Source organism: Amphiprion ocellaris, chromosome 24 (assembly GCF_022539595.1).
Source record: "Amphiprion ocellaris isolate individual 3 ecotype Okinawa chromosome 24, ASM2253959v1, whole genome shotgun sequence".
Taxonomy (NCBI): Eukaryota; Metazoa; Chordata; class Actinopteri; family Pomacentridae; genus Amphiprion; species Amphiprion ocellaris.
The window spans coordinates 19,221,735-19,247,379 of NC_072789.1; the positions used below are offsets into that span (position 1 = coordinate 19,221,735).

Genomic DNA, 25,645 nt, shown 5'->3' on the forward strand with positions numbered 1-25,645 from the left:
CAGCTCAACTCTAGTGGGGGAAGACAGAACCATCAACACTCTAGAACCTCGTCCATTCCATGCCTGAAACACTGATCAAAGTGAAAGGGGAAATTCTGGTTATTGAGTAAACTGATAATATTGCATATTCAGTCTGAGCTTTGTTTTTCTTGGGAAAAGGAACTTTTGGGACACTGTACACGGAGTTGATCTTTTGCACAGTAACTAAGAAATAAAGGAATGACAATATGTGATGTGGAACAAACCATTTAATGTATTACAAAAAGGAGGCACAAAGCTTCTTCACAATTTACAAGGAATTTTACAGAACATGTCATGTTGTGTTCACATAAACACACAGATTTGACAAACTTCTTCCTGGTGTACTAAAGTAAAGCTCATTCAAGTGTTGCACTCATCTTCACAGAGTCTGAACCTTTGCTGAAGATCAAAGTGTGAAGAACACAGATGGAGCTGACAACGGAGCAGATGTTTGGCAAATGACCATGACTTGTTGGGTTTTACTCACTGAAGTCGTTTCCGTTTAAAAGATTTTAAAAAGTGCCTCATCTCAGCTTCAGCTTTGGGAGTCTGCATGCATTCTGTGGTAATTTCATCTTATAAAAGCCTGGTTCAGTCAAACATTCACACAAGATGTAGAAAACTACAACAGTCTTGGTCCTGAAGCACAGGATGAACCGCCTGCTGCTGACTGTCAGGAATCCGGCTCATATTAGGAGAATGTGGCTTGTAGCTGCACTCAGTAACGTGTTTCCCTGAAGTAAAGAGAAGGAACATTGTGAGGTGGATCACAGGTCTCTTGTTTGGACAACAGAGTCTAATCCACCAGTAAATACTGTAACCCTCTAAACTCCAGACAATTTCTGAGAGCTTTCTGTCTTCTACCACGTTTTTCCTCACTGTGGGCTCATTTTTTACTGCATTATGAAGTCCTGCAGCTCTATGGAAACAGAACAACCATGACTGGAAGGAGAGAGAATTAAGAAATGTCTTCTGTGCAGAATGACACAATTAGAATGTCAGAAATTATTCTAAAAGAAAAAAAGAAAGTATTCTCCATCTTTGCTTTCAATAATTTTTTCTCAAAAAATTTTAAACCTGGAATCAACATTTCCAACACTTTTCCAACAGAAGTAACAAACACGTTTTGTTTTATAGGACTTGGTTAGAGCAAATGATTTATTTTGGGCTAGGATTTTAAATGAGACATGTAGAATAAAGTGATTCAGAACAAATGACATCATTTTGAGCCTCTTGTCACCAGGAAGCTGAAAAATCCAGAGATATTTTTTCAGCTTTTTTTGAAGGGGTCAATTACAAGAAAACAAAATGTATGCTTTTCAACTGGACAACCAGTGTCTCCAGCCCTCCAAAGATCACCTGGGCAGATGGCTCAGATCTGGAGTTCGTCAACTCCTGCAAGTCTCTGGCTGGACTCTTCACTCGTTCACTTCTCATATCAATATTCTACAGGCCAAAATCAAATCCAGACTGGAGTTCCTTTACCGTGATAAGGCCTCCTTTACATTCTCTGCCAAAAACACTCTTGTGAAGACGACCATCTTCCCCACGTTCGACTAAGGTGATGTCATCTATAAAATGGCCCCTATTGGCGCTTTTCCATTAGCACCTACTCGGCTCGACTACTCGCTTTGTGAAGTTTTCCATCAGGACGTAGTACCTGGTACCAGGTACTATATTAGCACCTACTCGGCCGGGGTTCCAAGGGAGCTGAGTCGAGCCGATAATGTGACGTCTACAGAGTGCAGGACGGTGATTGGACAGGGAGTGACGACAAACGAGAACAACTCCTTCACGAAAACCGGTGAGTGTTTTGTGACTTCAAGAAACTTTTACATTACATATCATATTGGTGGCAAGCTCACTTTAAACAAACAAGTATATTGTGAAAGTAACATCCTTGTCTCCTGTATGCAGGCAATAAGCTAGCTCTAGTTAGCCACCAATGCTACCTCCGTGGCCGTGCTATGACGACTCCACCCATGATGAGGTGCTACTTGATTGTAATGGAAAACAACCTAAACTGAGCCGAGTCAAGTCGAGCAGAGAAGATGCTAATGGAAAAGTGCCATAAGTGTGTCCTTCACAGGCTTGATGCCCTTTATCACTTAACCATCCATCTTGCTACTGTTGAATCTTTCTCCACCCTCCACTGTGCCCTTTACAAACTGGTGGGTTGTCCCTTTACACTTCACCACTGGCTTTTACTCATCTACCAGACCCTATCAGGGAAGACACCTCAATACCTCTCCAACCTCCTACATCCCTCCCATAACAGCTACCACCTGATGTCCAGTGATTTCATAACACTCTATTATCCCCAGGGTTCTCACTGTCTTTGGCCGGAATTCCTTTCGCTTTGCTGCAGAAATCAAATGGAATTCCCTCCAAAAATGATTTGTTATCTTTCTTCCTGCTGGGGCCTCTTGCCAGGTCATCATTGTAAATGCAAAACTGTTCTCAACTGATCTTACCTGGTAAAATAAAGACTCAAATAATAATAACTGATGTTATGATCTTTTGTCCATTTTAAATGTTAGCTGGTCTCTTATTGTTTCTACACTATTCCAACCATCACAGGAGTACTTTCTGATGAGGTACAGTGTGGTACCTGTGTACAGTAGCGTCCCCTCCTCTGCTCAGTCCTCTTTCAGGTTGTCAATGAGCTCTTGTGTCTGCTGGGCCAGCCTCCTCTTCTCTGCCTGCTCCTTCTTCAGGGCCTCCTCTGCTTTCTTACTCTGGTAGATCTTCACCCCGGCAAACGCCAAACACAGTAGCAGCGTCTTCAGCGCCAAGATGTACAAGAGGACAGGGACGTTGTCCAAAGCCTGGAGACAGAGTTCAAAACACGTTAGACAGGAGAAAACAGAGGTGCTCCGACTAGTCTTCCTGGTTATTTTTCTTGGAAGGCACAAGAAGTTAGCTGGAAAAGAAATCTCTGGAACAGTCGGGGACTGTGGAGAAGATGTTCCTCCCCCTCCCCTCTGATCCACCAGGGGCCTCAGCTGTTTTGGTGGGAGGTGGGAGTTAATTTGGTCACAGAGAGGGGAGGCGGTGTGTGAAAGAGAGAAGCAGCTGCACGCCATGTGCACGCTGGGCTTGTAGTTCTAATAGGTCACACAGTTTCCATTCCCAAACCTCATTCAAAAAAATTTATTATAATTTACTGATTTATTTACATACTCAGTGAAACTGTACTCCATATAACAGGTTATCTAACTGCAGCAGAACACTTTAATTCGGCATACATGCAATCAGTGACATTTGTTCCAGTACATTTTCAGCTCTTAATGCTTTTCTACTTGTTTTTCTCAGCTAATTTCTAGCATTAACATAAACACATTTTCCTATGAAAGTCTGAGAAGTGTACACAAAACTGTGTGAATGTCGTTAGCTGTATGATTACAGCTGCTCACACATCAAAACGTCAACATAAATAACGAACAGAAAGTTGATGAGAGCCATTTCTACTATCTGACAGTAACTCTGCTAAACTTTGCTGCTAGCTAAATGTGCAGTCTGTTGTAACAGATGGAGTCAGAGCAGCAGCGTTAGCTTTATGCTAGTGACTACTGAGACAAATTAGGAAGAAAGAGAGCCTAAACGGAAACAACAACTTTACAGGGATAATAAAACGTGTCTTTAGTCTCTATTGAAAAGCAATTTTAGTCTTATTTACCTTCCAGTTGATCATTTTCGCTCCTGTAATGTCACAGTTCTTGTTCACTGCGACACCCGGACATCTATTAATGCTGGTCTCTAAGAGGGAGGCGGGGCTTACAGCGACGAGCCAATAGAAACGAAACATCTGCGGAACGTCATCTGTGCTGCATTCACACTCAAAGGCTCGGTTTAGAAATACACCTTTAGTTATAAACCTTTATCGCATTCATTTATCCTCATTTCGCGGTCAGAGGGATGATTTCGATTATAAAAGATAAACTGGAGGTTTATCTTGATAAAATATTACAGATTCTGACAACTTTTGTTACCTAATCGTCATTTTTCCCACTAAACTTGAATGCATCCTTACCCTCGACAGGCGAGGAGCTGCTTGAACGTTCTAGCAACAGTGAAGAAGATTCAATTGAAATAAGAAAAAAACAAGCACCAGGAAACAGCAAAATAGAAACTAAAAAAGTAAAACTACGCACTTTTAATTAGCTCAGACCAAATGACAGAAGATAGGACATAAAGAGCCACAGGGCTGGAGAGATAAACACAAAAACAGTAGTTTGTAAATAGGAAATAGAGGAGATGTTTGAGCCACTTGCCACGCTAGCTGGTTAGCTTGGAAAACTGTAACTGTTGTTGCTAAAATGTCGCTAACGTAGCCTGGGACAGCTTTTGTCCTGTCCTGACAGCCCATCATAATAATAATTCTGCGCGGTGTTTGATATTGATGTCATTTTATGTGAAGATTTATATGACGACATGGTGTAATTTGAGACATGCGTAGTCACGGTGGCCGAGAGGTTAAGGCGTTGGACTCGAAATCCAATGGGGTTTCCCCGCACAGGTTCGAATCCTGTTCGTGACGAAGTTTCATTTATATCGTTCGGTAGTTCTACATTTAAATGTTCGTTTTGTTGTCGTTCCTTAATGTTTCTTGTCATTCTTGACGTTTAATTACTTTTTCTAATGCTTTGCTGTCGTTTTTTAATGTTTTGTTGTCATTTTTAATGTTTTACTGTTATTTTTCCGCGTTTTGTTGCTTTTTCTAATGCTTTATGGTCATTTTTTAATGTTTTATTAACATTTCTTTTCATTTTATTGCTTTTTCTAATGCGTTGTTGACATTCTTTAGTGTTTTATTATCATTTTTCCATGTTTTATTGCTTTTTCTGTTTTATTTCCGTTCTTTAATGTTTTATTTATTCACGTTTTATTGCTTTTTCGAAAGCATGCTTGTCATTCTTTAATGTTTTATTATCATTTTTTCATGTTTTATTGCTTTTTGTAATACTTTGTTGTAGTTCTTTAATGTTTTATCATTTTTCCATGTTTCATTGCTTTTTCTAATGCTTTGCTGTCATTCTTCAATGTTTTTTTGTTTCTTTGTTTTTAATGCATAACTTTTTTCCTAATTGATTCGTTTCTAAAATGTTTTGTCTTTTGTTTTTTTTATTGCTGATTAATGTTTGTCATTTCTGTTTTGTTGTTGCTCTTTCAACAAAACGCTGTCTTTTCCAATATTTTAATGTTGATGATTTTTTAAAAAGTTTTAGTCTTTTCTGTTTGTGTTGTTTTTTATGGTTTTGTCTTTTCTAAACTTTTACTGTTCCTACAGAAATAAAGTTTGTCATTATTATGAATATATTTATTCTAGTCTTTCCTGACATAAAGTAGAGAAACCTAAACACGCAGCTTTATTCGAATACTTTTAAACCGTAAAAGTTAGTCACACAGATGGATTTAAACACTTGCAGACAGACAAAGATGAGACACATGGAACATTTCAGGTAAAAGATCTCATCACCCTCCTGTAAAATACCACCGTTAATTCACACTGTGCATCGGCTTTGCTGGTTTTCTTTAAAATGCAGTTTATTACAATTATTACAGCTGGCATGATCACAGGTTTCATATTTCCACAGGTTACAAAAAAAATAATAAATTAAAGCTGCAAGCAGCGTTGGACGGGTCCTCGCATCCATGCTCGTCGTCGAATCCACGCACGTCCACCAGGTGGCGCTGCGACCGAGAGTGTATATTGGCCTATGGATGTGATCACGTCCGCACTCTGATGACACACATAACATTTCAGGCAGATCGGACCATGTCCAGGCTAGTTATAGAGCTTTTCCTTCTATCCACCAGGTGGCGTTATGACTGTGGCTGTATTTCAGCATGTGAATGTCATCAGGGCGGGACTCTGATCATACATGTAAAGTTTGAGGCAGATTAGAGCATGTTTAGGGCAGTTACACAGCAGTTGATGTTTCATGGCGAAGCATCAAAGTTTGGGAGCCTGCCATGGCCACGCCCTCAGACTTTTGTGGAGCATTTTGATAACTTTTGATCACCCATGCCTGGAGTACATCCTGGCTGAATTTCATATCTGTCGGTGTTACCCTGTTTGAGTTGATAGCTTTTCAAAATGTCTAAAAATGACCCAAAATTGAAGGTTGGTGTTAAATTCTAGAAAGAAGAAGATTAAAGAAAGAAAATACATAAAAAAGAAGCAATTAAATAAATGGGAAAAAGTTAAGACAATTAAACTTTTATAAAGTATGGGGGGAAAAAAGATGTAAGAAATTAAAGAATTGTATTTAATAAATAAACAGGAAATTTGTAAATAAGTGTTGTAGTCTTTTGCAGTTAATTGATGGATAAGTGTAGTGAGAGACAGCCAGACAATGGGGTAGAAATAAGAATGAGAACAACTAATATAGCACAGGGTTGCGAGCGGGAATCGAACCAGGGCCTCAGCGTTGAGGACCAACTACATGCGTCAGTGGCTTAACCCGCAGAGCTATATGATCACACATGTTGGCTGTCAGCAAAGGTGTATCAATCCAATAGAAGGTCTAGGGGTAGGGTTCGGGTTACAGAGGAAGGTCCTGACAGTAGCAATGTACCAAAAACATGGATATAAAATTATACATTTTTTCATAATTTAATATTAAGTCACACGAGCCAAAAAATTCTTAGAATAAAGTTGGGGTTTTTCCTTCAGCCGTTGTGGTCGCACTGTACCTTTAGGTTATCTAGATCTACAACGGCTGAAGGAAAAACCACGGATTAATTTCTCAGAATATTCGGCTGCTTAGTATTAACATTAAAAATATTTATGTGTAATATTAATTACCCTATTTTTTTCATTACAACTGTAAGGACCTTCCTCTCCAACCCTAACCCTACCACTAGACTTTCTATTGGATTAATACACGTTTTCAAGACCAGAACATGTGTGCTCATGTAGCTCTACGGGTTACGCCTGTGATGTTCAGGACTCATTCTTGTATTTTACACTCTCTGATGTTTTCTTTTCTTCATGTCTAGTGTGTGAATCATTTCTGGTTTGTCTCTTCAGTGTCTCATGTGGCCCTGCAGCTTCTCCTCCTCCACCTCCTCCTGAAGCCTTCATCTTCTTCATCATCAGCTGCTCAGTGACTCTGTTGGACGTCTCACCGTGTGGCAGCAGCTCAGGTCAGTGGTGAAGATCCTCTTTATCAGCTCCACACCCACAGACGTAGTGAACGCAGCGTCTGTTGTTGTGCTAATAAGAAGCTGCATCTGAGCAGCAGCAGCTCTGTTCACTCCAGCCTCAGTCACACATGGAGTCAGAGCAACACTCTGTCAGAGCTGATTCCTCAATGTTAGATCTGAATAATCTCTCTCTAGTAACAGGTTATGTACCACAGGCTTTTAAGGTTGCTGTAATCAAACCTTTACTTAAAAAGCCCACTCTAGATCCAGATGTTTTAGCCAACTATAGACCAGTTTCCAACCTCCCATTTCTCTCCAAAATTCTGGAAAGAACAGTTGCAAATCAATTATGTGAACATTTACAAAGGAATAGCTTGTTTGAAGAGTTTCAGTCAGGCTTCAGAGTGCATCATAGCACAGAAACAGCTCTGGTGAAAGTTACTAATGACCTTCTCATAGCGTCAGATAATGGACTGGTCTCTATACTTATTTTATTGGACCTTAGTGCAGCATTCGATACAATCGACCACAAACTTTTATTACAGCGACTAGAACATTCTATTGGCATTAAAGGGACAGCACTGGACTGGTTTAAATCCTACTTATCAGACAGGTTGCAGTTTGTGCATGTCAACAATGACTCTTCTGAGCATACTAGGGTTAATCATGGAGTTCCTCAGGGTTCTGTCTTAGGACCAATACTGTTCACATTATACATGCTTCCCTTAGGCAACATTATTAGGAAGCACGGTATTAATTTCCATTGTTATGCTGACGACACTCAATTGTATTTATCTATGAAGCCAAATGAAACTAATCAGCTAGCTAGACTGCAAGATTGTCTTAAGGACATAAAGACCTGGATGACCTATAATTTCTTACTACTAAATTCAGACAAGACTGAAGTCATTGTATTTGGCCCCAAACATCTTAGAGAATTGCTTTCAAAGCATATAGCTACTCTGGATGGCATTACATTGGCCTCCAGTACTACTGTGAGGAACCTCGGTGTTATCTTTGACCAGGACATGTCCTTTAACTCACACATAAAACAAATCTGTAGGACTTCCTTTTTCCACCTGAGAAATATTGTGAAAATCAGGAACATCCTGTCTCAGAGTGATGCAGAAAAACTAGTCCATGCATTTGTTACTTCTAGGCTTGACTACTGTAATTCCTTATTATCAGGTTGTCCCAATAGCTCTCTGAAACATCTACAGCTGATCCAAAATGCTGCAGCCAGAGTACTGACGGGAGTTAGCAAGAGAGATCATATTTCTCCTATATTGGAGTCTCTTCATTGGCTTCCTGTTAAATCTAGAATAGAATTCAAAATCCTTCTTCTGACATATAAAGCTCTTAACAACCAATCTCCATCATATCTTAAAGACCTGATAGTACCATATTATCCTAGCAGAACTCTTCGCTCTCAGACTGCAGGCTTACTTGTTGTTCCTAGAATCTCTAAAAGTAGAATGGGAGGCAGAGCCTTCAGTTATCAGCTCCTCTCCTGTGGAACCAGCTCCCAGTTTGGGTTCTGGAGGTGGACACCCTCTCTATTTTTAAGACCAGGCTTAAAACCTTCCTTTTCGACAAAGCTTATAGTTAGGGCTGACTGGGGGACCCTGACGGGGTATGCTTGTGTTTTCATTTGCACAACTGACTTCCCCTCTTGACGTCCCTTAGTTCTGCCCCTAGTTATGCTGCTATAGGCCTAGACTGCTGGGGAACCTCTCTTGATGCACTGAGCCCTTCTCTAACTACCTATGTATTTACTACATATACCATTATTGCATTACATTCACTCTGTTTCTTTCTGTGTCCTTTCTCCGAGTGTCCCTGGTCCCAGAGCTGGATGCTGGATGCTTCAGATGTGTGGCTGTGTTTTATGGTCCTTGTGTCCCACCCCCCAACCTCTCTATCTCTACCCCTCTATCTCTACCTCTACCCCTCTATCTCTACCTTTCTACCTCTTCTGTCCCTCTCAACCCGCCCGGCCAGCAGGCAGATGGTTCCCCCCACATTAGAGCCGGGTTCTGCTCGAGGTTTTTTTCCCTGTTAAAAGGGTGTTTTCCTTGCCACTGTCGCCTTTTGGCTTGCTCTGGGGGTCAGGCATATGGGTTCTGTAAAGCGTCTCGAGACAATTTGACTGTAATTGGCGCTATATAAATAAAATTGAATTGAAAATTGAATTGAACTGAGAGCTCTCAGCAGTTTTCTACCCATTTAAGAACAGGACAAACCGAACAAGCTGTTGTGTCGATTTGTCCACGATTTCCTCTCATGTGTCCATTTTAAGGAGTTTGCAGTCAACCAAGGCCGACTCAGAATCACTCCCACCGGGAAGATCTGTGAAGGAAGGTCCACCCGGCTGGTCCAGAAGCTCCGGTCCAGCAGAGCAGCGTCAGGACGGAGACGTAACCGGGTGAGTTAACTAGAGAGGCGACACATTCACATAGAAAATCCAACAATTCCTTCTGTTTTTACAGTTTGTGACTCTGGTAAATGGTGTCATTTTTCAAAGCTGGTGGGTTTTGGGCTTCACAGATTGAACCTAAATGCTTTTCTTAAACAAACTGCTGAGCTGCTGCACAGTGAAATGTTTGAGTGGAGCTCAGGATGAAAGCATCAGAGCTGTTTTACATGTTTTTATGTTCAGCTAATATCATTTCCTCTGGACAATGTTTGTGGTGTTAGAAGTGGACGTTTGTAGGGAGTTTTCAGTTGTAATACTTAAATGCATAAATATTTGCAGTGGTGGTTTCACTGCAAGCATCTACTGATGTCACCAGTGAAGTAAATAAAAACAGCATTTGTTGAACTTTACGCCTCTCAGTGTCTGCAGTTAGTTTAGCTGAATCAATGCAAAGATACTTCTATTTTTCTACATGACAGGAATGTCAGTGAAATCCAAATGCTAAGAATAAACAAGTGATCTGCCTGGTCACAGATCCCACTTTAATCCAAAATAAAGACTTTGCAAGGAAATGAACTTGAAATATGAGCCACCAGTAAAAGTTGTGATCAGACAGAAGGGCCTGTATTTTATCTTTGGAGAAGTTTAACATGTAAGTTTGTGCAGCTGATCAGTGGTGAGGCCTGTGGATGACTGGAGATGCGTGTGGACACTTAGACGAAGCAGCAAATGTGTTGAAAATGAGTTGTCTTCTCAGAGTCTTGAAGATGTTTTGTCAGAGCTAAGAAAGAAGTAAGAGATCCTGCAGGTGATTGTTGAGTGGTGTTGAGGAATTTGAATGTAGAGGAATAGCAAAGAGATTTTGAAGATATTTAAGCCATAAGTTGTAATCTATTTGTTTGCTGTTCTCTCCCATTTGTAGTGAAGAGAAGTGATTTGACATGAAGAATGTGATTTGTGTGGCTTTGAAATTGTGTTAAAATGTAAAAATGAGTGATGAGGAGAAGAGAGTGACTTTTTAGTATTGTGTTTTTTAGCGTGTTCTTTAAAAGTTGTAGGTAGATTATCTTCTTTTTTTGATTTTGTGGATTGTTTTTTTTTCTTTCAGTGTTGATGTCACCGCCTTGACGAATAGAAGAAAAGGGCAAAATTTGCAAAAAATCTTCGTGCCTTCGTGCCTTCGTGCCTTCGTGCCTTCGTGCCTTCGTGCCTTCGTGCCTTCGTGCCTTCGTGCCTTCGTGCCTTCGTGCCTTCGTGCCTTCGTGCCTTCGTGCCTTCGTGCCTTCGTGCCTTCGTGCCTTCGTGCCTTCGTGCCTTCGTGCCTTCGTGCCTTCGTGCCTTCGTGCCTTCGTGCCTTCGTGCCTTCGTGCCTTCGTGCCTTCGTGCCTTCGTGCCTTCGTGCCTTCGTGCCTTCGTGCCTTCGTGCCTTCGTGCCTTCGTGCCTTCGTGCCTTCGTGCCTTCGTGCCTTCGTGCCTTCGTGCCTTCGTGCCTTCGTGCCTTCGTGCCTTCGTGCCTTCGTGCCTTCGTGCCTTCGTGCCTTGCTTATGGGTAAATCTCCTTGTTTTCATTTTTTTCCAGGATCCGATCCAGTCCAGTCCAGTCCAGTGACACTCCACACCACAGCGGGGATTCGAACCGTGACCGTCCACATGACAGACACACACCCTCTGTGTGAGCTATCTGTCACACAAGGTCCCTGGTGGAGTTTGTTGTAATGATGGTTGCAAGAGGTTGTCATGCAGCCAAAGTGTAAAAAGAGCCTTGAGCTGGATTCCAACCAAGGACCTCCTGGATGAGAGGCAGATAACTTACCACTGCACTATCCTTCCTACTGGGTGTAGCTGTTAGTTTTCGTAAATGATGGTACACAAAAGTATTAAGGAAGTGAAGATAATAAAGGTACTAAGGTACCGGGGAGGCAAAAAACTTACCTCTACACCACCTGTCCTACAAGATGTTGCTCTAACTTTGCTTAAATGATGCTATCAATTAGTACTGGCGCAACCAAACGACAAATAAAAGGTGTGAGTGGAGATCTGAATCATGTGAGGTTTGTTTCTGACACTGAATACACCCAATCTCATCTGATCTGCAAAGCTAAGCAGGGTTGGGCCTGGTTAGTATTTGGATGGGAGACTACCTGGGAATACCAGGTGCTGTAAGCTTTTTACTTCTCCTCACAACCTCAACAACACACTGCTAGCGACAGCTATCAACTAAAACCTCTTGGTTCCTTTATTATACACTCTATGAGGTGGATAAGCTGCAGCTCATGCTGATTTATTGCTGCTTCTGGTTGGAGCCAAACAACAAAGGCTTCACCTGTTGGAGCAGCTGATGTCCTGCAGCCTCTTCACCACAGAAAGCCTCTGACAGCTTCAATTCTTTACACTCTGACTGCAAGACACCAATCACATCGGAACATTTACATGTATGGAACAAAGAGCTGAGCTGACACTCAACATGTGTTTGAGCATTTATTGATAAAGACATTCAAACATGTCTAGAGATAGAACACCAACGCACGGTGTAAGAAAGGTCAGAACAGACTTCACCTGCTCAGGAAACTGAGGTCCTTCGGGGTGCAGGGAGCAATTCTGAGGACCTTTTATGGTTGTGTGGTGGTATCAGCCATCCTGTATGGAGTGGTCTGCTGGAGCAGCAGCATCACGGCTGCAGACAGGAAGAGACTAAAGAAACTGGTTAAGAAAGCAAGCTCTGTCCTGGGCTGGTGGTAGACAGGAGGATGATGACAAAGCTGTTGTCTATCATGGAGGACATCTCCCACCCCCTGCAGGAAACAGGACCATCACCGGCAGCTCCTTCAGGGACAGACTGCTTCACCCACGATGTTTGAAGGAGGTCCTTCCTTCCTGCAGCAGTCAGACTGTGTTCAATCAAGCCTGCTCCCAGTAGTTCAGATCACCCATGAAGTAACTGCAATAAAATGTAAATAAGTCAATATGTGCAATTTCACAGGGTTTTTTTTTTTTTACAAGCATTTCTATTTCTTCTTGAAGGAGAAAGCATCTATTTATATCTGTGCACTGAGTGCTGCTTTTCTTTTTTTTTTAACTTTTTTTCCTATCTGCTACTGCCACACTGAAAATTTCCCCACTGCAGGATCTACCTATCCATCCATCCATCTATGGTCCATCTACCTCCCTACCTATCTATCCATCCATCCATCCATCCATCCATCCATCCATCCATCCATCCATCCATCCATCCATCTATCCATCCATCCATCCATCCATCCATCCATCCATCTCTCTCACAGGTGTGGGGGTTGATTCACCTGTTCTCAATCACCTTAATCCACGAAGGCCCGGTTCTTCATTCTTCCGCTCTCTGCCAGACCACAGACTTTGAAACCAGAACCTTTCTCCTACAATTAGTCTGGTTTCCCCTTTTTGTTTTCACCTTGGTTTAGTTATCCTTTCTGTGTTGGTTTTAGTTTCATTCGTTAAATAAACTCCTTGTAATCTTTGACCTGTGTCTGCAGATGTCCTGTGACACCAATGATCCCATCTGATATTTAGCATGTTTTCAATTATTGGTCCCATTTCTTAAAAAAAAAAAAAAAAAAAGCCCCCTGAAATCTGATCAGATAAATGAATGTGAAACTACTTTGGGTCTGCTGCAGCTGCCTCCCTCTGATCTTTGTCCTGCCCACAGCACAATCTGATCAGTGAAACACTGAAGGACAACTTCAGCATGTAAAACATAAATAAGCAAAGGCTGCAACTCGTGATTATTTTAATTTTAACTTAACTTTATGTGCTGTTCAAAAACTTTATTTTTTCTGCAAATGTGTAGTGATTCCAAATCTTGGTTACTGATCTCCTTGATTACAAAAAAAATCTGTATCGACCCGGAAACAAAACAAACATGTCAGGCACCCTATGATGTTAACTGTTTGCCTGAATGTTTTTGTTTAAAATCCTCAGTAATAACCTTTGACTGGTTGCTCTTAACCCTGTAAAACTCACTGCTGCAAAAATACAACATCAGCTTATTTTTTAATTACTATTTTCTATTATATATATCTGAAATAAACCCTAATCTGTGGGTCTGACAGCAGCGTGAGGTCAAAGAAGCTGCCATCAGCTGCTGCACTTCTGTCCGTCCAGCAGATGGAGCCATGGAGCTGCAGTGAAGTGAAGAGCAGCACAAGGCAACCACCACTTCCATCCACTGACGCATTCAATTTGACTGACGCTAATGTTTTATTGACTTCCAACCACTAAACCAATATGATCACTGATGCACTGAGCTGAAGAAGTAATGTTACATTTCAAACATAACTGGGGAAATAACCGAAACTTCTTCCTTAGGAAAGGAGAAAGTATAAGAGTATAAAGGCAGTGCAAGAATAAATAAGAAAAAAACGGTGCAAAAATTGCCCATAGCATTATATACAGATGACTTTATTCTTAAAAAAAAAAAAAACAACAAACATGTAGAAGACTATATACAGAGGATCAGGTTTCAGGTATAGATAGATCGACAGATGAATCCTTACTGTGAAAATATTTAAAGACATTGAACATTGTGCAATATAAGGTCAGTCAGCAGCCTCAGTTCATGCACCAAGAAAACTTTTATGCATTTTTTAAAAATAAATTTTCTCCATTTACAAGGCAGGGAGATAACCGAAACTTCTTCCTTAATAGTTCCTGTTTAGTTTGTATGCTGTGGTGTCAGGATTACTACACGTGGAAATGAATATCAAATTAAAATCATTTCCATATCTTGACAAGTTGTTGCGATCAAAAAGTAAACTAAAGCTGCAAGCAGCGTTGGACGGGTCCTCGCATCCTTGCCGGTCGGCGAATCCACGCACATCCACCAGGTGGCGCTGCGACCGAGAGTGCATGTCGGCCTATGGATGCGATGAGGGCTGGACTCTGATCACACGTGCAAAATTTCAGGCAGATTGGAGCATATTCAGGCTACTTCTAGAGCTTTTCCTGTCCATCCACCAGGTGGCGCTGCGACCGAGAGTGTATATTGGCCTATGGATGTGATCAGGGTCAGACTCTGATCACACGTAAAATTTCAGGCAGATCGGACCATGTCCAGGCTAGTTAGAGAGCATTTCCTTCCAACCACCAGGTGGCGCTGCGACCGAGAGTTTATGTCGGCCTATGGATGTGATCAGGACTGGACTCTGATCACACCTGTAAAGTTTGAGGCAGATTGGAGCATGTTTAGGGCAGTTACACAGCAGTTGATGTTTCATGGCGAAGCATCAAAATTCACGAGGCCGCCATGGCCACGCCCTCAGACTTCAGGTGAGCATTTTGATAACTTTTGATCACCCATGCCTGGACTACATCCTGGCCGAATTTCAGCTCTCTCGGTGTTACCCTATGTGAGTTTATAGCTTTTGAAAATGTACAAAAATGACGCAAAATCGTCAAAACGTATGACATATAATTCAAAATGGCCGACTTCCTGTTGGGTTTTGGGCATGGCTGTCAATTACATTTTGGTGTGTCTTGACGAGTTACATATGCCTACCAAGTTTCATAATTCTAGGTGACACGTACTGGCCGTAGTAAATGTTTGAAATTTTCCAGGTGGCGCTATGGAGCCATTTTGCCAAACACATGTGCAGTTTCCCTAAAATATGAAATGGGTTGCCGGTCCAGATATGTGTGGTAATTTTGGCGAGCATTTGAGCATTTTTAACCTGTCAAAAAGTACTTTGTTTATTCCGGCAACGATACGTTGCCACGGCAACAGCGTTTTATGAATCGTCAAAATCTTCACACTGTGCCATCGTCAATGTGTGGTCACTCACCTGACCAATTTTCAGAATCATATGACAAAGTATCAGGCAATGGCACGTGCAAATGTAATGACAATTTCTTCCTGTTGCCAATAGGTGGCGCTATGAGTATTTCTAAATTTATGAACATGGATGTGTTCAGAACCGGACTGGTGTCCATCACATCAAGTTTGGTCCGGATTGGATCATTTCCAGCTGAGATATTAATAATTCAATTTTTATGGCGAGAAATCGAAATTCGCCGCAATGCCACAGACACACCCCTTGACGACGAGCCACCATTTTCTTTGGGAATCATCATCAATGTGTTCAGGCTTATGTTACCACATTTGAGGTGAATCTGATCAACGTGCTAAGAATAGTACATCAAAGTGTGAAAAATGTCAATTTCCTGCTACCACAAGGTGGCGCTATGACTGTGAATGAATATAACCACATGGATATTGTCAGGGCTGGACATTGATCACACATGTCAAATTTCAGGCAGATTGGACCATGTACAGCTGAGTTAGACACCACTTCCTGTTTCATGGCGAAGGATCCATTTTTTTTGGGAGTCGCCATGGCCACGCCCTTTGAAATGAAATGAACATTTTGATAATTTTTCATCAGGTCGCGTGTTTGCATGTATTGGCCAAATTTGACGTCTGTCGGACTTATCCCCGATGAGTTATTAATTTTGAAAAATTTACAGCTAATTCAAGATGGCCGACTTCCTGTTGGTGTTAGGGCGTGGTCATGATTGACTTTTTTGGGTTTCCTGATGTGCTGAATATGCATACAAAATTTTGTAGCTGTACATGAAACATCGTGCAAGTTGGCCTAATGACCAAATTTTAAATTTTCCAGGGGGCGCTATGGAGCCATTTTGCCACACACATGCGCAACTCCCATAAAATATCAAATTTTTCGCGAGGCCTGATGAGCATGCCACGTTTGATGCGTTTTGGGGTATGATAAGGCCGCCAAAAAGGCAATTCAAAAGTCCGGAAAAGAATAATAATAATAATAATAATAATAATAATAATAATAATAATAATAATAATAATAATAATAATAATAATAATAATAATAATAATAATAAATAATTCCTTGCATTCCAATAGGGTCTTCGCACCAGTCGGTGCTCGGACCCTAAAAATGCAACTCAGGTGTGAGATGTGAACACTACAAAAAAGGCAGACATGCATTTATGGGATTGTTACTGTGGGACAAAATAAAGGAAAAATCCCCGTACAGTGTGCACATTTCTGCACGTGCACTGTTTCTACTAAGTGACAGCAAGCCTCCCACAGGGGCTCGTATGTAAGAATGATGTTGTGTATCTCATTAGCGGCTCAGCATTTCTCTCAGAACGTTACATCACGTTGGAAGTCCATGTTGGATCTCAGTGGTGATAATCTCTAAAGGTGTCATGTGGAGTTTTTGATCACTGTTGGTGCGATGGAGCAACATTCATGTTTGGTACAAGCCTGAGCAGCATCAACGACGCTTGGAAACATGAACGTAAATAATCCAATTGAAAAATAAATTTTTTTTTTTTAACCCTCTGAACCATGATTTAAAAAAAAAACAATCACCAAAACAGCTCAATTTATCATTGGAATGAACTGTAAAAGCAGAGATTTTAACTTTCTGACAGGGTTTAGTCTGTAAAGTGCAGATTCGTTCGGAAAATGGACCAAATCTAAGCTTAAAAATGTGACATTTAATGCAAATGACTTTTGTTTGCTCAGACCAGATTTCATCAAATTAAAAAAATGTTCTTTGGTGCAACTGTGAAGCCATTTGTGAAAGTAAAGAGAGAAAAATTCAGGTTTTCTCAGCTGGTTTTCCACAGTGATGCTAAAATAAATATAACAGGGGTGTCAAACTCATTTTAGTTCAAGGGCCACATTCAGCTCAATTTGATCTTAAGTGGGCCGGACCAGTTAAACTACAGCATATTAACCCATAAAACTCAAAATTTTTCCTTTGCTTTTTTTTGCAAAAAAGTATGTTCTTCAAATGTTCACATTTAATGAACAAAACATCATGAACAACCTGAAGTTTCTTTAGAAAAATAAATTCAATTTCAACAACATTATACCTCAGTTTATCATTTCCACATTACAACTTCCAGATCATAGAGTGTCTACAAAGGAACACAACATTTAGTCATGATCGAAACAACAGTCGGACAAGAAAAGACAAAAAACATCAAAAAACAGGACAAAATATTACAAAAACGTGACACAAAATGACGAGAACAAAACGACAAAAAATCTCACAGACATGAAACAAAACAGAAAAGAGACAAAAAATGAGGCAAAAAAGTTAGAAAGTGCCAAAAAAATGGGCAAATGACATAAACAAGACAAAAAATTACACAAAACAATGCACAAAACAATGAATAAAGCAAAAGAGAAAATGAGACAAATAAGACAAAATATACAAGCATGACAAAAAGCAAACAAAACAAACGACAAAAGTCAGACAAAAAACAACAAAAACAAGACAAAACATGACAAAAAATGAGACACAAAGCGACAAATGGACAATGACCAATATAACATTTCACTTTCTGATCAAAACAACTTGCCATTGCCTAGAAATTATTTTAAATTCATAGTTTTACTAATTTACAATCTGCAGTTAATGTCTTCTCTGGAAATTTTACTCTTTACAAAGTCAGGCCGGATTGGACCCTCTGGAGGGCCGCTTTTGGCCCGTGGGCCACATGTTTGACAACCCTGCTCTATAATATGTAGAGTCACCCGTTTCTTCTGCAGCGTTTCTGCTGTTACGCTGCACAGACAGGTTTCCATACAGGGACAGGATTTCATACTGCAGTGAAAAACCTGCAAAAACCAGCAACTGCTTGAGGTTCAGAGGATTAAAAACAGAAGAAGTGTCCTCAAAAAGTGTCTCAGCTAAAGGATAATAATGCATTTTAGGGATGAGTGAAAGAAAACTTCAGGACACTGTTAACTCAAAGCCCACTTATTAGCTTTTTTTTTTAATGCTTTCATCCACGTGAATGGAGGTGGATGGATTTAAACACTGTGACCAAAGTCAGACACTTTAACGAGGTGATAACGAGTCACGGTGATGTGTCAGAGTGACGGCTGAAAGCTCCAGGAAAAGCTAGAAAGTGTTGCTGCAGTTGAGCTTTCATGTAGTGTAACGACATTAACGCATCTTGAAAATCTGAACAGTGGAAACAAACATGAAGCTGCACAAAACAAAAACCCTGTGATTTCTTTATAATGTGCTGCTCTCCAAATATCCACTCTGCAAAATAAATAACTGAATAAATATGTCAGCTGTCTTCATCGCGTCCCTCTGGGCTCCGACCGACACCAGTTAGAGGTCGTCTAACGAGCCTCGCTCAGGATGCGGAGTCGGAACGTCACTGGAATGTATTTACACAGAGGGATTCATTCTTAGTAGGCTTTGGTTCCTCCTCATGTGGAGTCATGCAGTGTGTTTTCAGCTACAGGTCGGAGGGGTTTTCAGAGGTCTCACATGCTGTCTCCTGACGAATAAATCCACGGAAAAATAACTCAACGCACAGCTAGGGTGATATTTTTGGCTTTTCCATGTCTTTTTTCGGAACTCGTGCTGCTTCGATCCGTCCAGCCTTCCACTGACGCGTCTTCAATCCGATGACAAGACAGAAACCAACAACCTGCCACAGTTTTCCACCAAAAACTATCAGAAACAATTCTGATGAAGGTCCCAAAATAGAAAAGCGTGTATTCATTCGCAGCTGAAAATAGTCCCAGAGGAATGGCTTTGTTTGGAGGCGTTCTTGGTTTGGGCCTTGTCGTGTAGTTTGCACATGAACTCCAGTTGTTCCGTCTTACAAACCATCTCTTTGGCAACTTCAAGTCTTTCCAGCTAAAACGAGCCGAGTCTAAATCCAGAGCTCAGTGGTGACGTAGGGAATCGAACCGTTTGTATGATTATCTCCGTAATCCTGATGAATCCGTCTTCAACTCCGCTAACTTCCGCTAACTAGCTACCGGTTCCGGTCGCCGTCTGTAGCTCGAGGTAGGCTGTTGCTGGGAATGTCGTCCTGCGGCTGTAGAAGGAGAAAGATGCGTCCCTGCGGCGTCACGGAAAGTCCTCCGTGCTCAGTAGCGCCCCCTGTGGTTGGTTCTTGACATGGTGAGCGGCAGAGACACCGAGGACAGAGAGGACACCTCCCAGTACAGAGAGCGAGACAGGAAGAGCTGGTAGAGGATCACCATGGAGATGGACTGGCAGAGGATCACACCGATGGTCACCACCTAAACACAAAGAAACACGAGTTAGAGGAGGTTCTGGTTCTGCAGTCTGGAGGACGGAGAAACTGAATGTCCCGAATGAGAAATCCTTCGTTCCACAGCTTCGGTTCTATGTGTCCTTTCAACACAACTCGGTGTACAAGTCCAACGGAATCCGTTTCAGTCCTACAAGAACCCCAGAGATGTTTTCTGCAGTGGACTTTGGAGAGAAAGTGTCAAATCAATCAGCTGCTTTATTTTTTTGCTTTAGATGAGAGTCAAACTGAGTGAAGAACACCGAATGAAAGACTAGTTTAAAAAGCACGTTAAATATATTTTTCTGCCAAATTACCACTGTCGGGCAAGTTACTCTTAAAAATTAATTAGCTATAGTTACTTCTCAAAAAAAGTAACTGAGTTAGTAACTGAATTACTCCACTATAAAAGTAACTAGTTACCAGGGAAAGTAACTATTGCGTTACTTGTTTTTTTAGTTTAAATACAGCCCTATTTCGCACAGGATCAGTATAACCTGGAGACCTCTGGTGATTTGTAATAACTGTGGAGGATGTCAGTGATCTTAATCCTGTGTGAATGCTCCAAGTCAGTAATTTGTAAAGTAATAATTCTCCTGCAAATTACCGACCATATTTCGCCAAAACACCAACGTCCTGTGATACTACTAGCCCTGTGCGAATCTGCATGTCAGTGAGTGGGGGGTATTTTAACTGCTGTTGGGTTTTTTCCTTTAATGTGCGCCTTTTTCTACCTCTTTCCTGGTTTAATTATAAAATCTGCGGTGGAAATTACTGACAGCATTTTAGGAGCAAATGCAGGAGTAGGTCGATACACAACAGACCTATGGAGCTTTCACAGGAACAGCAGAATCAGATCAACAAGACGAGGGGAAATCTAGGAGGATATAGAGATGGATGACATGTGCAGCAGTGTGTGAGTAAGTAGAGCTGGACGCGAGTATCCCAATATTTGGTCGTGACGGCGCTATTGAGCCATATTGTACACAGCATTGTGTAAATAAAGTTTTAAAAAAAAACAAACCTCGTGGACCGCGGCAAGCATAAAGCAAGCTTTAGCCAGTCATCATCACTTATGTGGTTGTCTCATCCCTCCCTCACCAATAATAAAAATAGTTTTTGCAGCTCCTGTGACTGAGAGTCAAGTCTGATAACAAGAGCTTCAATGAGGAGGCTTTAGTTTATAACGCGCCCCCATTTAATTGTCGGTAACGGTGTTGTAACAATGGAAATAGTAATTAGTTAGATTATACCATTACTGAAAAAAAATAACGCCTTTAGTGACGCCGTTCTTCTCATCACTGCAAAACCTCCTGAGAGTTTTGATGGATGTGAACTTCAGGAAGAAGAGACCTGCTAGAACATGCTCTGTGTGCTTTCAGACCTTCTCTCTCTGGTGCTCGTTGAAGACGGTGGACGTGAGGATGAGGACGGGGGTGACAGAGGAACCACAGGAAGCATCCCCTGCAGAGAGGAAACAAACATCTGCTGACCAACCTGAGGAGCTGCTGCTGTGTCTGGAGGCTGGTCCTCAGAGCAGCGGGGGGTTTACCTTGGCAAAGCTGAGGTAGAAGTCTCTCTTCAGGGTGCTCCTCTCGGTGGAGATGATCTGGTAGAGGACGGAGGCCAGCAGCAGAGCCAGGCCCACTCTCAGAGCCATGAGGAGGAGGACCTGCCAGGCTTCTGCTGGGCGTGGAAGCTGTGATGTTCGCTGTCGGGAACTCTGAATACTGCTCCCACAGCAGCAGCACTCCCCTGAAAACACAGTCCTGCTCTTAGTGGTTGGTTCATCTTCACATCCTTGTCCCTTCAGTCTGAGCCCACATGGCTCTTACCTGGACAGGACTCTGTTCCTACGTACCTGTGTGATGACGCCACCTGACAGCGACGGCCGTGGAGGCTGGAGAATGCTCCCACTGCAGAGGTCTGGACTGAGGCTTCCTGCCTCGACTCAGAGTCCAGCCCATACAGAGACTCAGCAGCATGTAGAGCATGGACACCTGGGACAACCATGTCCCAGACTGCACAGGAGAGACAAGAAGAAGACATGAAATAATCCATCATGTGATCACAGAGGTCTCTCTAAACAGTGAGTCGACCAAAGTGTGAACACTAACATCTGCACCTCTGCTGTTTACCTCGTAGACCAACGGCAAACAAAACGTCTGTCTGTCTTTCTGGTTCAGAGCAGATACTGAGACACCAGCAGGAGTCTGAACTGTTCCTTAAGTGATGTTCAACACTCACACAAGCAGAACTGTGACCCTTGCTCCTCTGTGATTGGACATCTGGGTCACAGTCAGTGACAGCAAACGGCACTTTCCATTAGCACCTACTCTGCTGGACTTGGTTCAGTTTAGGTTGTTTTCCATTACAACTGAGTACCACCTCATAGTGGGTGGAGTCCATCATAGCACGGCAACCCGGTAGCTACTTTACTGTCTGCATACAGGAGACAACCACGTTACTTTCAAAATATACTCACCAATGGGATAAGTAATGTACTGTAGTTTCCAGACTATAAGCTGCTACTTATTCTCACGCTTTGAACCTGTGGCTTAAACAATGATGCGGATATTGTATAGATTTTTACAGGTGAGTTTCATGAAATCAATACGTTTAGCCTCGTCACATCAGACCAATGAAACTGTTCCAATTCAATCAAACGCACTCACACTAAATTCTTCAGATCAGTCATTTTGCACTTCATGCACACACCCTCATCATGGAAAACACACAAAGAAATGTGTGTGATGCAGGTTTTAAGTTAAAGGCAATCAATCTGCCTGTGGAAGAAGGAAATAGAGCTGCTGCAGTAAACTGGCATCAATGAATCCATGGTGAGACGTTGGAGTCGTCAGCATGAAGAACTGACTCATTGCGTTTTACTGTCGTGTTACACTGTTCAGAAAAAAGCATTTATTTAACTAAAAGTTAAAAAAATCTTTCGTGTAAATATCTCGTTACAACGTGGACACATGCGGCTTATAGACAGGTGCAGCTTATATATGTACAATTTTTTTCTTTTTAAATTTAGTATGTGCGGTAAAAGTTTCTTGAAGTCACAAAATACTCGCTGGTTTTCGTGAAGTCGCTCTCATGTGTCGTCAGTCCCTGTCCAATCAGTGGCCTGCACTCTATAGACGTCACATTATCAGCTCAACTCAGCTCGCTGGGAACCCTGGCTGAGTAGGTACTAAAATAGTACCTGGTACCAGGAACTAGTCCTGATGGAAAACCTCACACACCGAGGAGAGTCGAACCAAGGAGGTGCCAGTGGAAAAGTACCTAAAGTGTTTCACCCAGACGCAAACATTTTACACTGTTGCTGCGTGAAAACCGGGCTCTTATTGCAAAAGATGGAAAAACCACTTTGCTGGACACGTATCTGAAACGTATTGGTTGGATCATTCCATGAGTGACGACCCCCTCGGGATCAGCCCACTGTCATCTACACTAACTTCAGTCTGTTTCAGGAAGTCATGAAGTTTTACCTCTGACTTACAGCCACGGCGCTTTGCTAACTTGTCAAACTTTTTCCATCATTTCTGAGCCTCAGAACTTCATCACCACAGCAGATTTCTGGTAGAAACTGACACCAGATCAGTTTTATATCCCAACACTGAATCTGGTTTCTGTTCATCTTCTCTGTAACCAGCTGTGATCTTCAGTTCTATGGGATGTCTCCTAGTGTGAACACTTTAGAGTTCTAGAAACAACCATTGGTTTCCTGGATGTGATTCTGATCATTCACCAGAGAAAACTTCAAGGCTCATATCAGCATGTTGGTAGCTGGTTGGTCTGAACTATTAGAGACGATGGAAGAAGGAACCAGGATCATCTAGAGACACGATTCACAGAATTATTTTACTTTGATGCTCATCGCAGCATGAAACTGTAGAAACTATGATGTCTATGTAAGCCATGATAATGAAGATCAAAACGGGTTCAAGAAAAGAAAAACTGTCTTCAGATTGTGTCACCCGGATGGAGGTAAAAATGACAAATTAAAAAGTTTCCAATTTAAACCCAACCTTGTGTAATTAAACTCTGAAAATGTTCATGATATGAAGGTAAAATGTTGCACGGCTTCATTAAATATCCTGAAGCTACAGTAGGTAGAGAGTCAGCAGGGTTTTTCAGACTTGTTTGATTTCATATGAATGACTGAGCTGATAATATGAATGGAAGAAACTTAAAGAAGTGAAGTAAAGGACGTACATTCTGCCAGGCTGCCCATCAGTGGAAGACCAACACCATCTCTGGAATACCTGCAGGAACCAGGAGGAGGCAACAGAAACACGTTACTACACCAACTTCACTTCAGTTGTATTTAGTTTTGCTAGTATTTCTGGTCAACAAAAAACTAAAAATATACCTTTTGCATTGGTTTGTGCCTGTGTAATGCAGATACACTTTTGGAAACACAAAAAAGATTTTTCCCCAAATATTTCATGATAATATCTGAGATTGTGTAAAATTTTAAGGGTGGCCAAAAACTTTTTTCCACCACTGTATCTGCGCTCACTGTGTTGCTCTAATGGCTGCTGAATGGGAGAACAGCACCCAAAGATGCAGTCAGTTTTCAAAGTATAAACCATCTCAGTTATTCATCCCTGACAAATGAGGGTTAGGAAAAGTCTCAGATTTTTAAATGAAGCTTGGCGTGGTGTCCGGACTCATCCAGGTTCTTACTTTACGTGAATCAGGTTTTTGTCGTTTTGTGCCTTGTTTTTGTCATTTTGTATCTCCTTTTTGTCGTTTTGTGTCTCGCTTTTCCCATTTTCTCTCGTTTTTGCTGTTTTGTGTCTCCTTTTTGTCATTTTGTCTCGTTTCTGTCGTTTTGTGTCTCCTTTCTGTCATTTTGTGTCTCGTTTTTGTCTTTTTTAAAAGAAGCTTGGCGTGGTGTCCGGACTCATCCAGGTTCTTAGTTTACGTGAATCAGCTGCAAAAACACCGTTTAAAAACTTGATTATTGAGGAACCACCATAAATATTTAGTAGTGATGTCAGTGCAGCTCGTTTTACTGCTGCTTCCACACTTTTATCCACCTTCTGTGGTGGAAAAATTATGTTAATTTCAGTGTTTTTACTGTCTGGCAATGATGAATAAAATAAAATCCCCAAACGATGTTTTAAAAATAACCAATAAAGTCATAGAAACTTGTCCAGCTTTCCTCCGTCATTTTATGGATCTAATAAAACACTCAGAGAGGGAATCGCTGCTCGCTCCTGTTCTAAACAGTGGGTGTGCGTGAGGCTCCTACCTGGCCAGGTGGATGTAGTTGCAGAGGGCGGAGCAGCCCTGCAGGGCCAGCGCTGTGGTCAGGACTTTGAGGACGGTGTGCATCGGCCCTCCCTTCCTCAGAGCCTGGTACAGAGGCTGGACGTAGATGCAGCAGGCGATGAAGTAGGCCAGCAGCAGCAGGAAGTAGAAACTGTGGAGCCCTGAGAGAGGAAACGGTAAAGGTTAGCGATGCAGATCCTCCGGGACCCATCCCTACGTCTTCTAGAAACCAGGACGATTAGAACGTTCTAATCTGGGCAGAATGTGGGTCGTTCCAGAACTGGAGGACGTTTTACATCAAATTTCAAATAATCTCTGAAGAAAATACTAAAACATGCAGTTGTTGTGTAAATGTTCTTGTCCTGAGACCAAATGCAGGACTTTCTGTTGCAGTGAAAAATGAGTCCACAGTGTGAGAACGTCTGACCTGCTTCCTCTGCACTGAAGTGCTCCAGAGGGTTTCCAGCAGAGTCGGCATTAAACAGCAGCACGGTAAAAGTCAGATCAGCGTGGGAAGGGATCACTGCACTTTCCTGAAGTGAAAAACAGAAAAGAAACACAAGAGAGTCAAAAGCCAGTCTCAATACATCGACAGAAACAGGATGAAGATTATTAAACAGTTATTCAGGACTTTTATCCAACAAACAGCTACTTTTAGATTGTATTTAACTGTATATTCAAAGCCTG

At 41.7% G+C, this 25,645-nt stretch overlaps 1 protein-coding gene, 1 long non-coding RNA gene, 1 other non-coding gene and 1 pseudogene across 3 annotated transcripts; 2 read left to right on the forward strand and 2 right to left on the reverse strand.

The window, feature by feature from the left end:
* Window positions 1-230: 230 nt before the first annotated feature.
* Window positions 231-3,815, reverse strand: LOC111584376 (small integral membrane protein 11-like). The gene is made up of 3 exons (XM_023293529.3): window positions 3,701-3,815; window positions 2,633-2,849; window positions 231-755 (listed from the first exon to the last, which is right to left on the reverse strand). The coding sequence occupies exons 1-2, from the start codon at window positions 3,713-3,715 to the stop codon at window positions 2,661-2,663; spliced, it is 204 nt and encodes a 67-aa protein (XP_023149297.2). The 5' UTR covers window positions 3,716-3,815; the 3' UTR covers window positions 231-755; window positions 2,633-2,660.
* A 664-nt stretch (window positions 3,816-4,479) lies between these two features.
* On the forward strand, window positions 4,480-4,561 carry trnas-cga (transfer RNA serine (anticodon CGA)). Its single transcript has one exon. It is a non-coding gene; the product is annotated as a tRNA-Ser (tRNA).
* A 2,345-nt stretch (window positions 4,562-6,906) lies between these two features.
* On the forward strand, window positions 6,907-13,082 carry LOC129348341 (uncharacterized). Its single transcript, XR_008600879.1, has 3 exons — window positions 6,907-7,173; window positions 9,473-9,598; window positions 11,169-13,082. It is a non-coding gene; the product is annotated as an uncharacterized LOC129348341 (long non-coding RNA).
* Window positions 13,083-13,992: 910 nt separating this feature from the next.
* Window positions 13,993-25,645, reverse strand: part of LOC129348254 (integral membrane protein GPR180-like) — a 12,680-nt pseudogene continuing 1,027 nt past the window's right edge.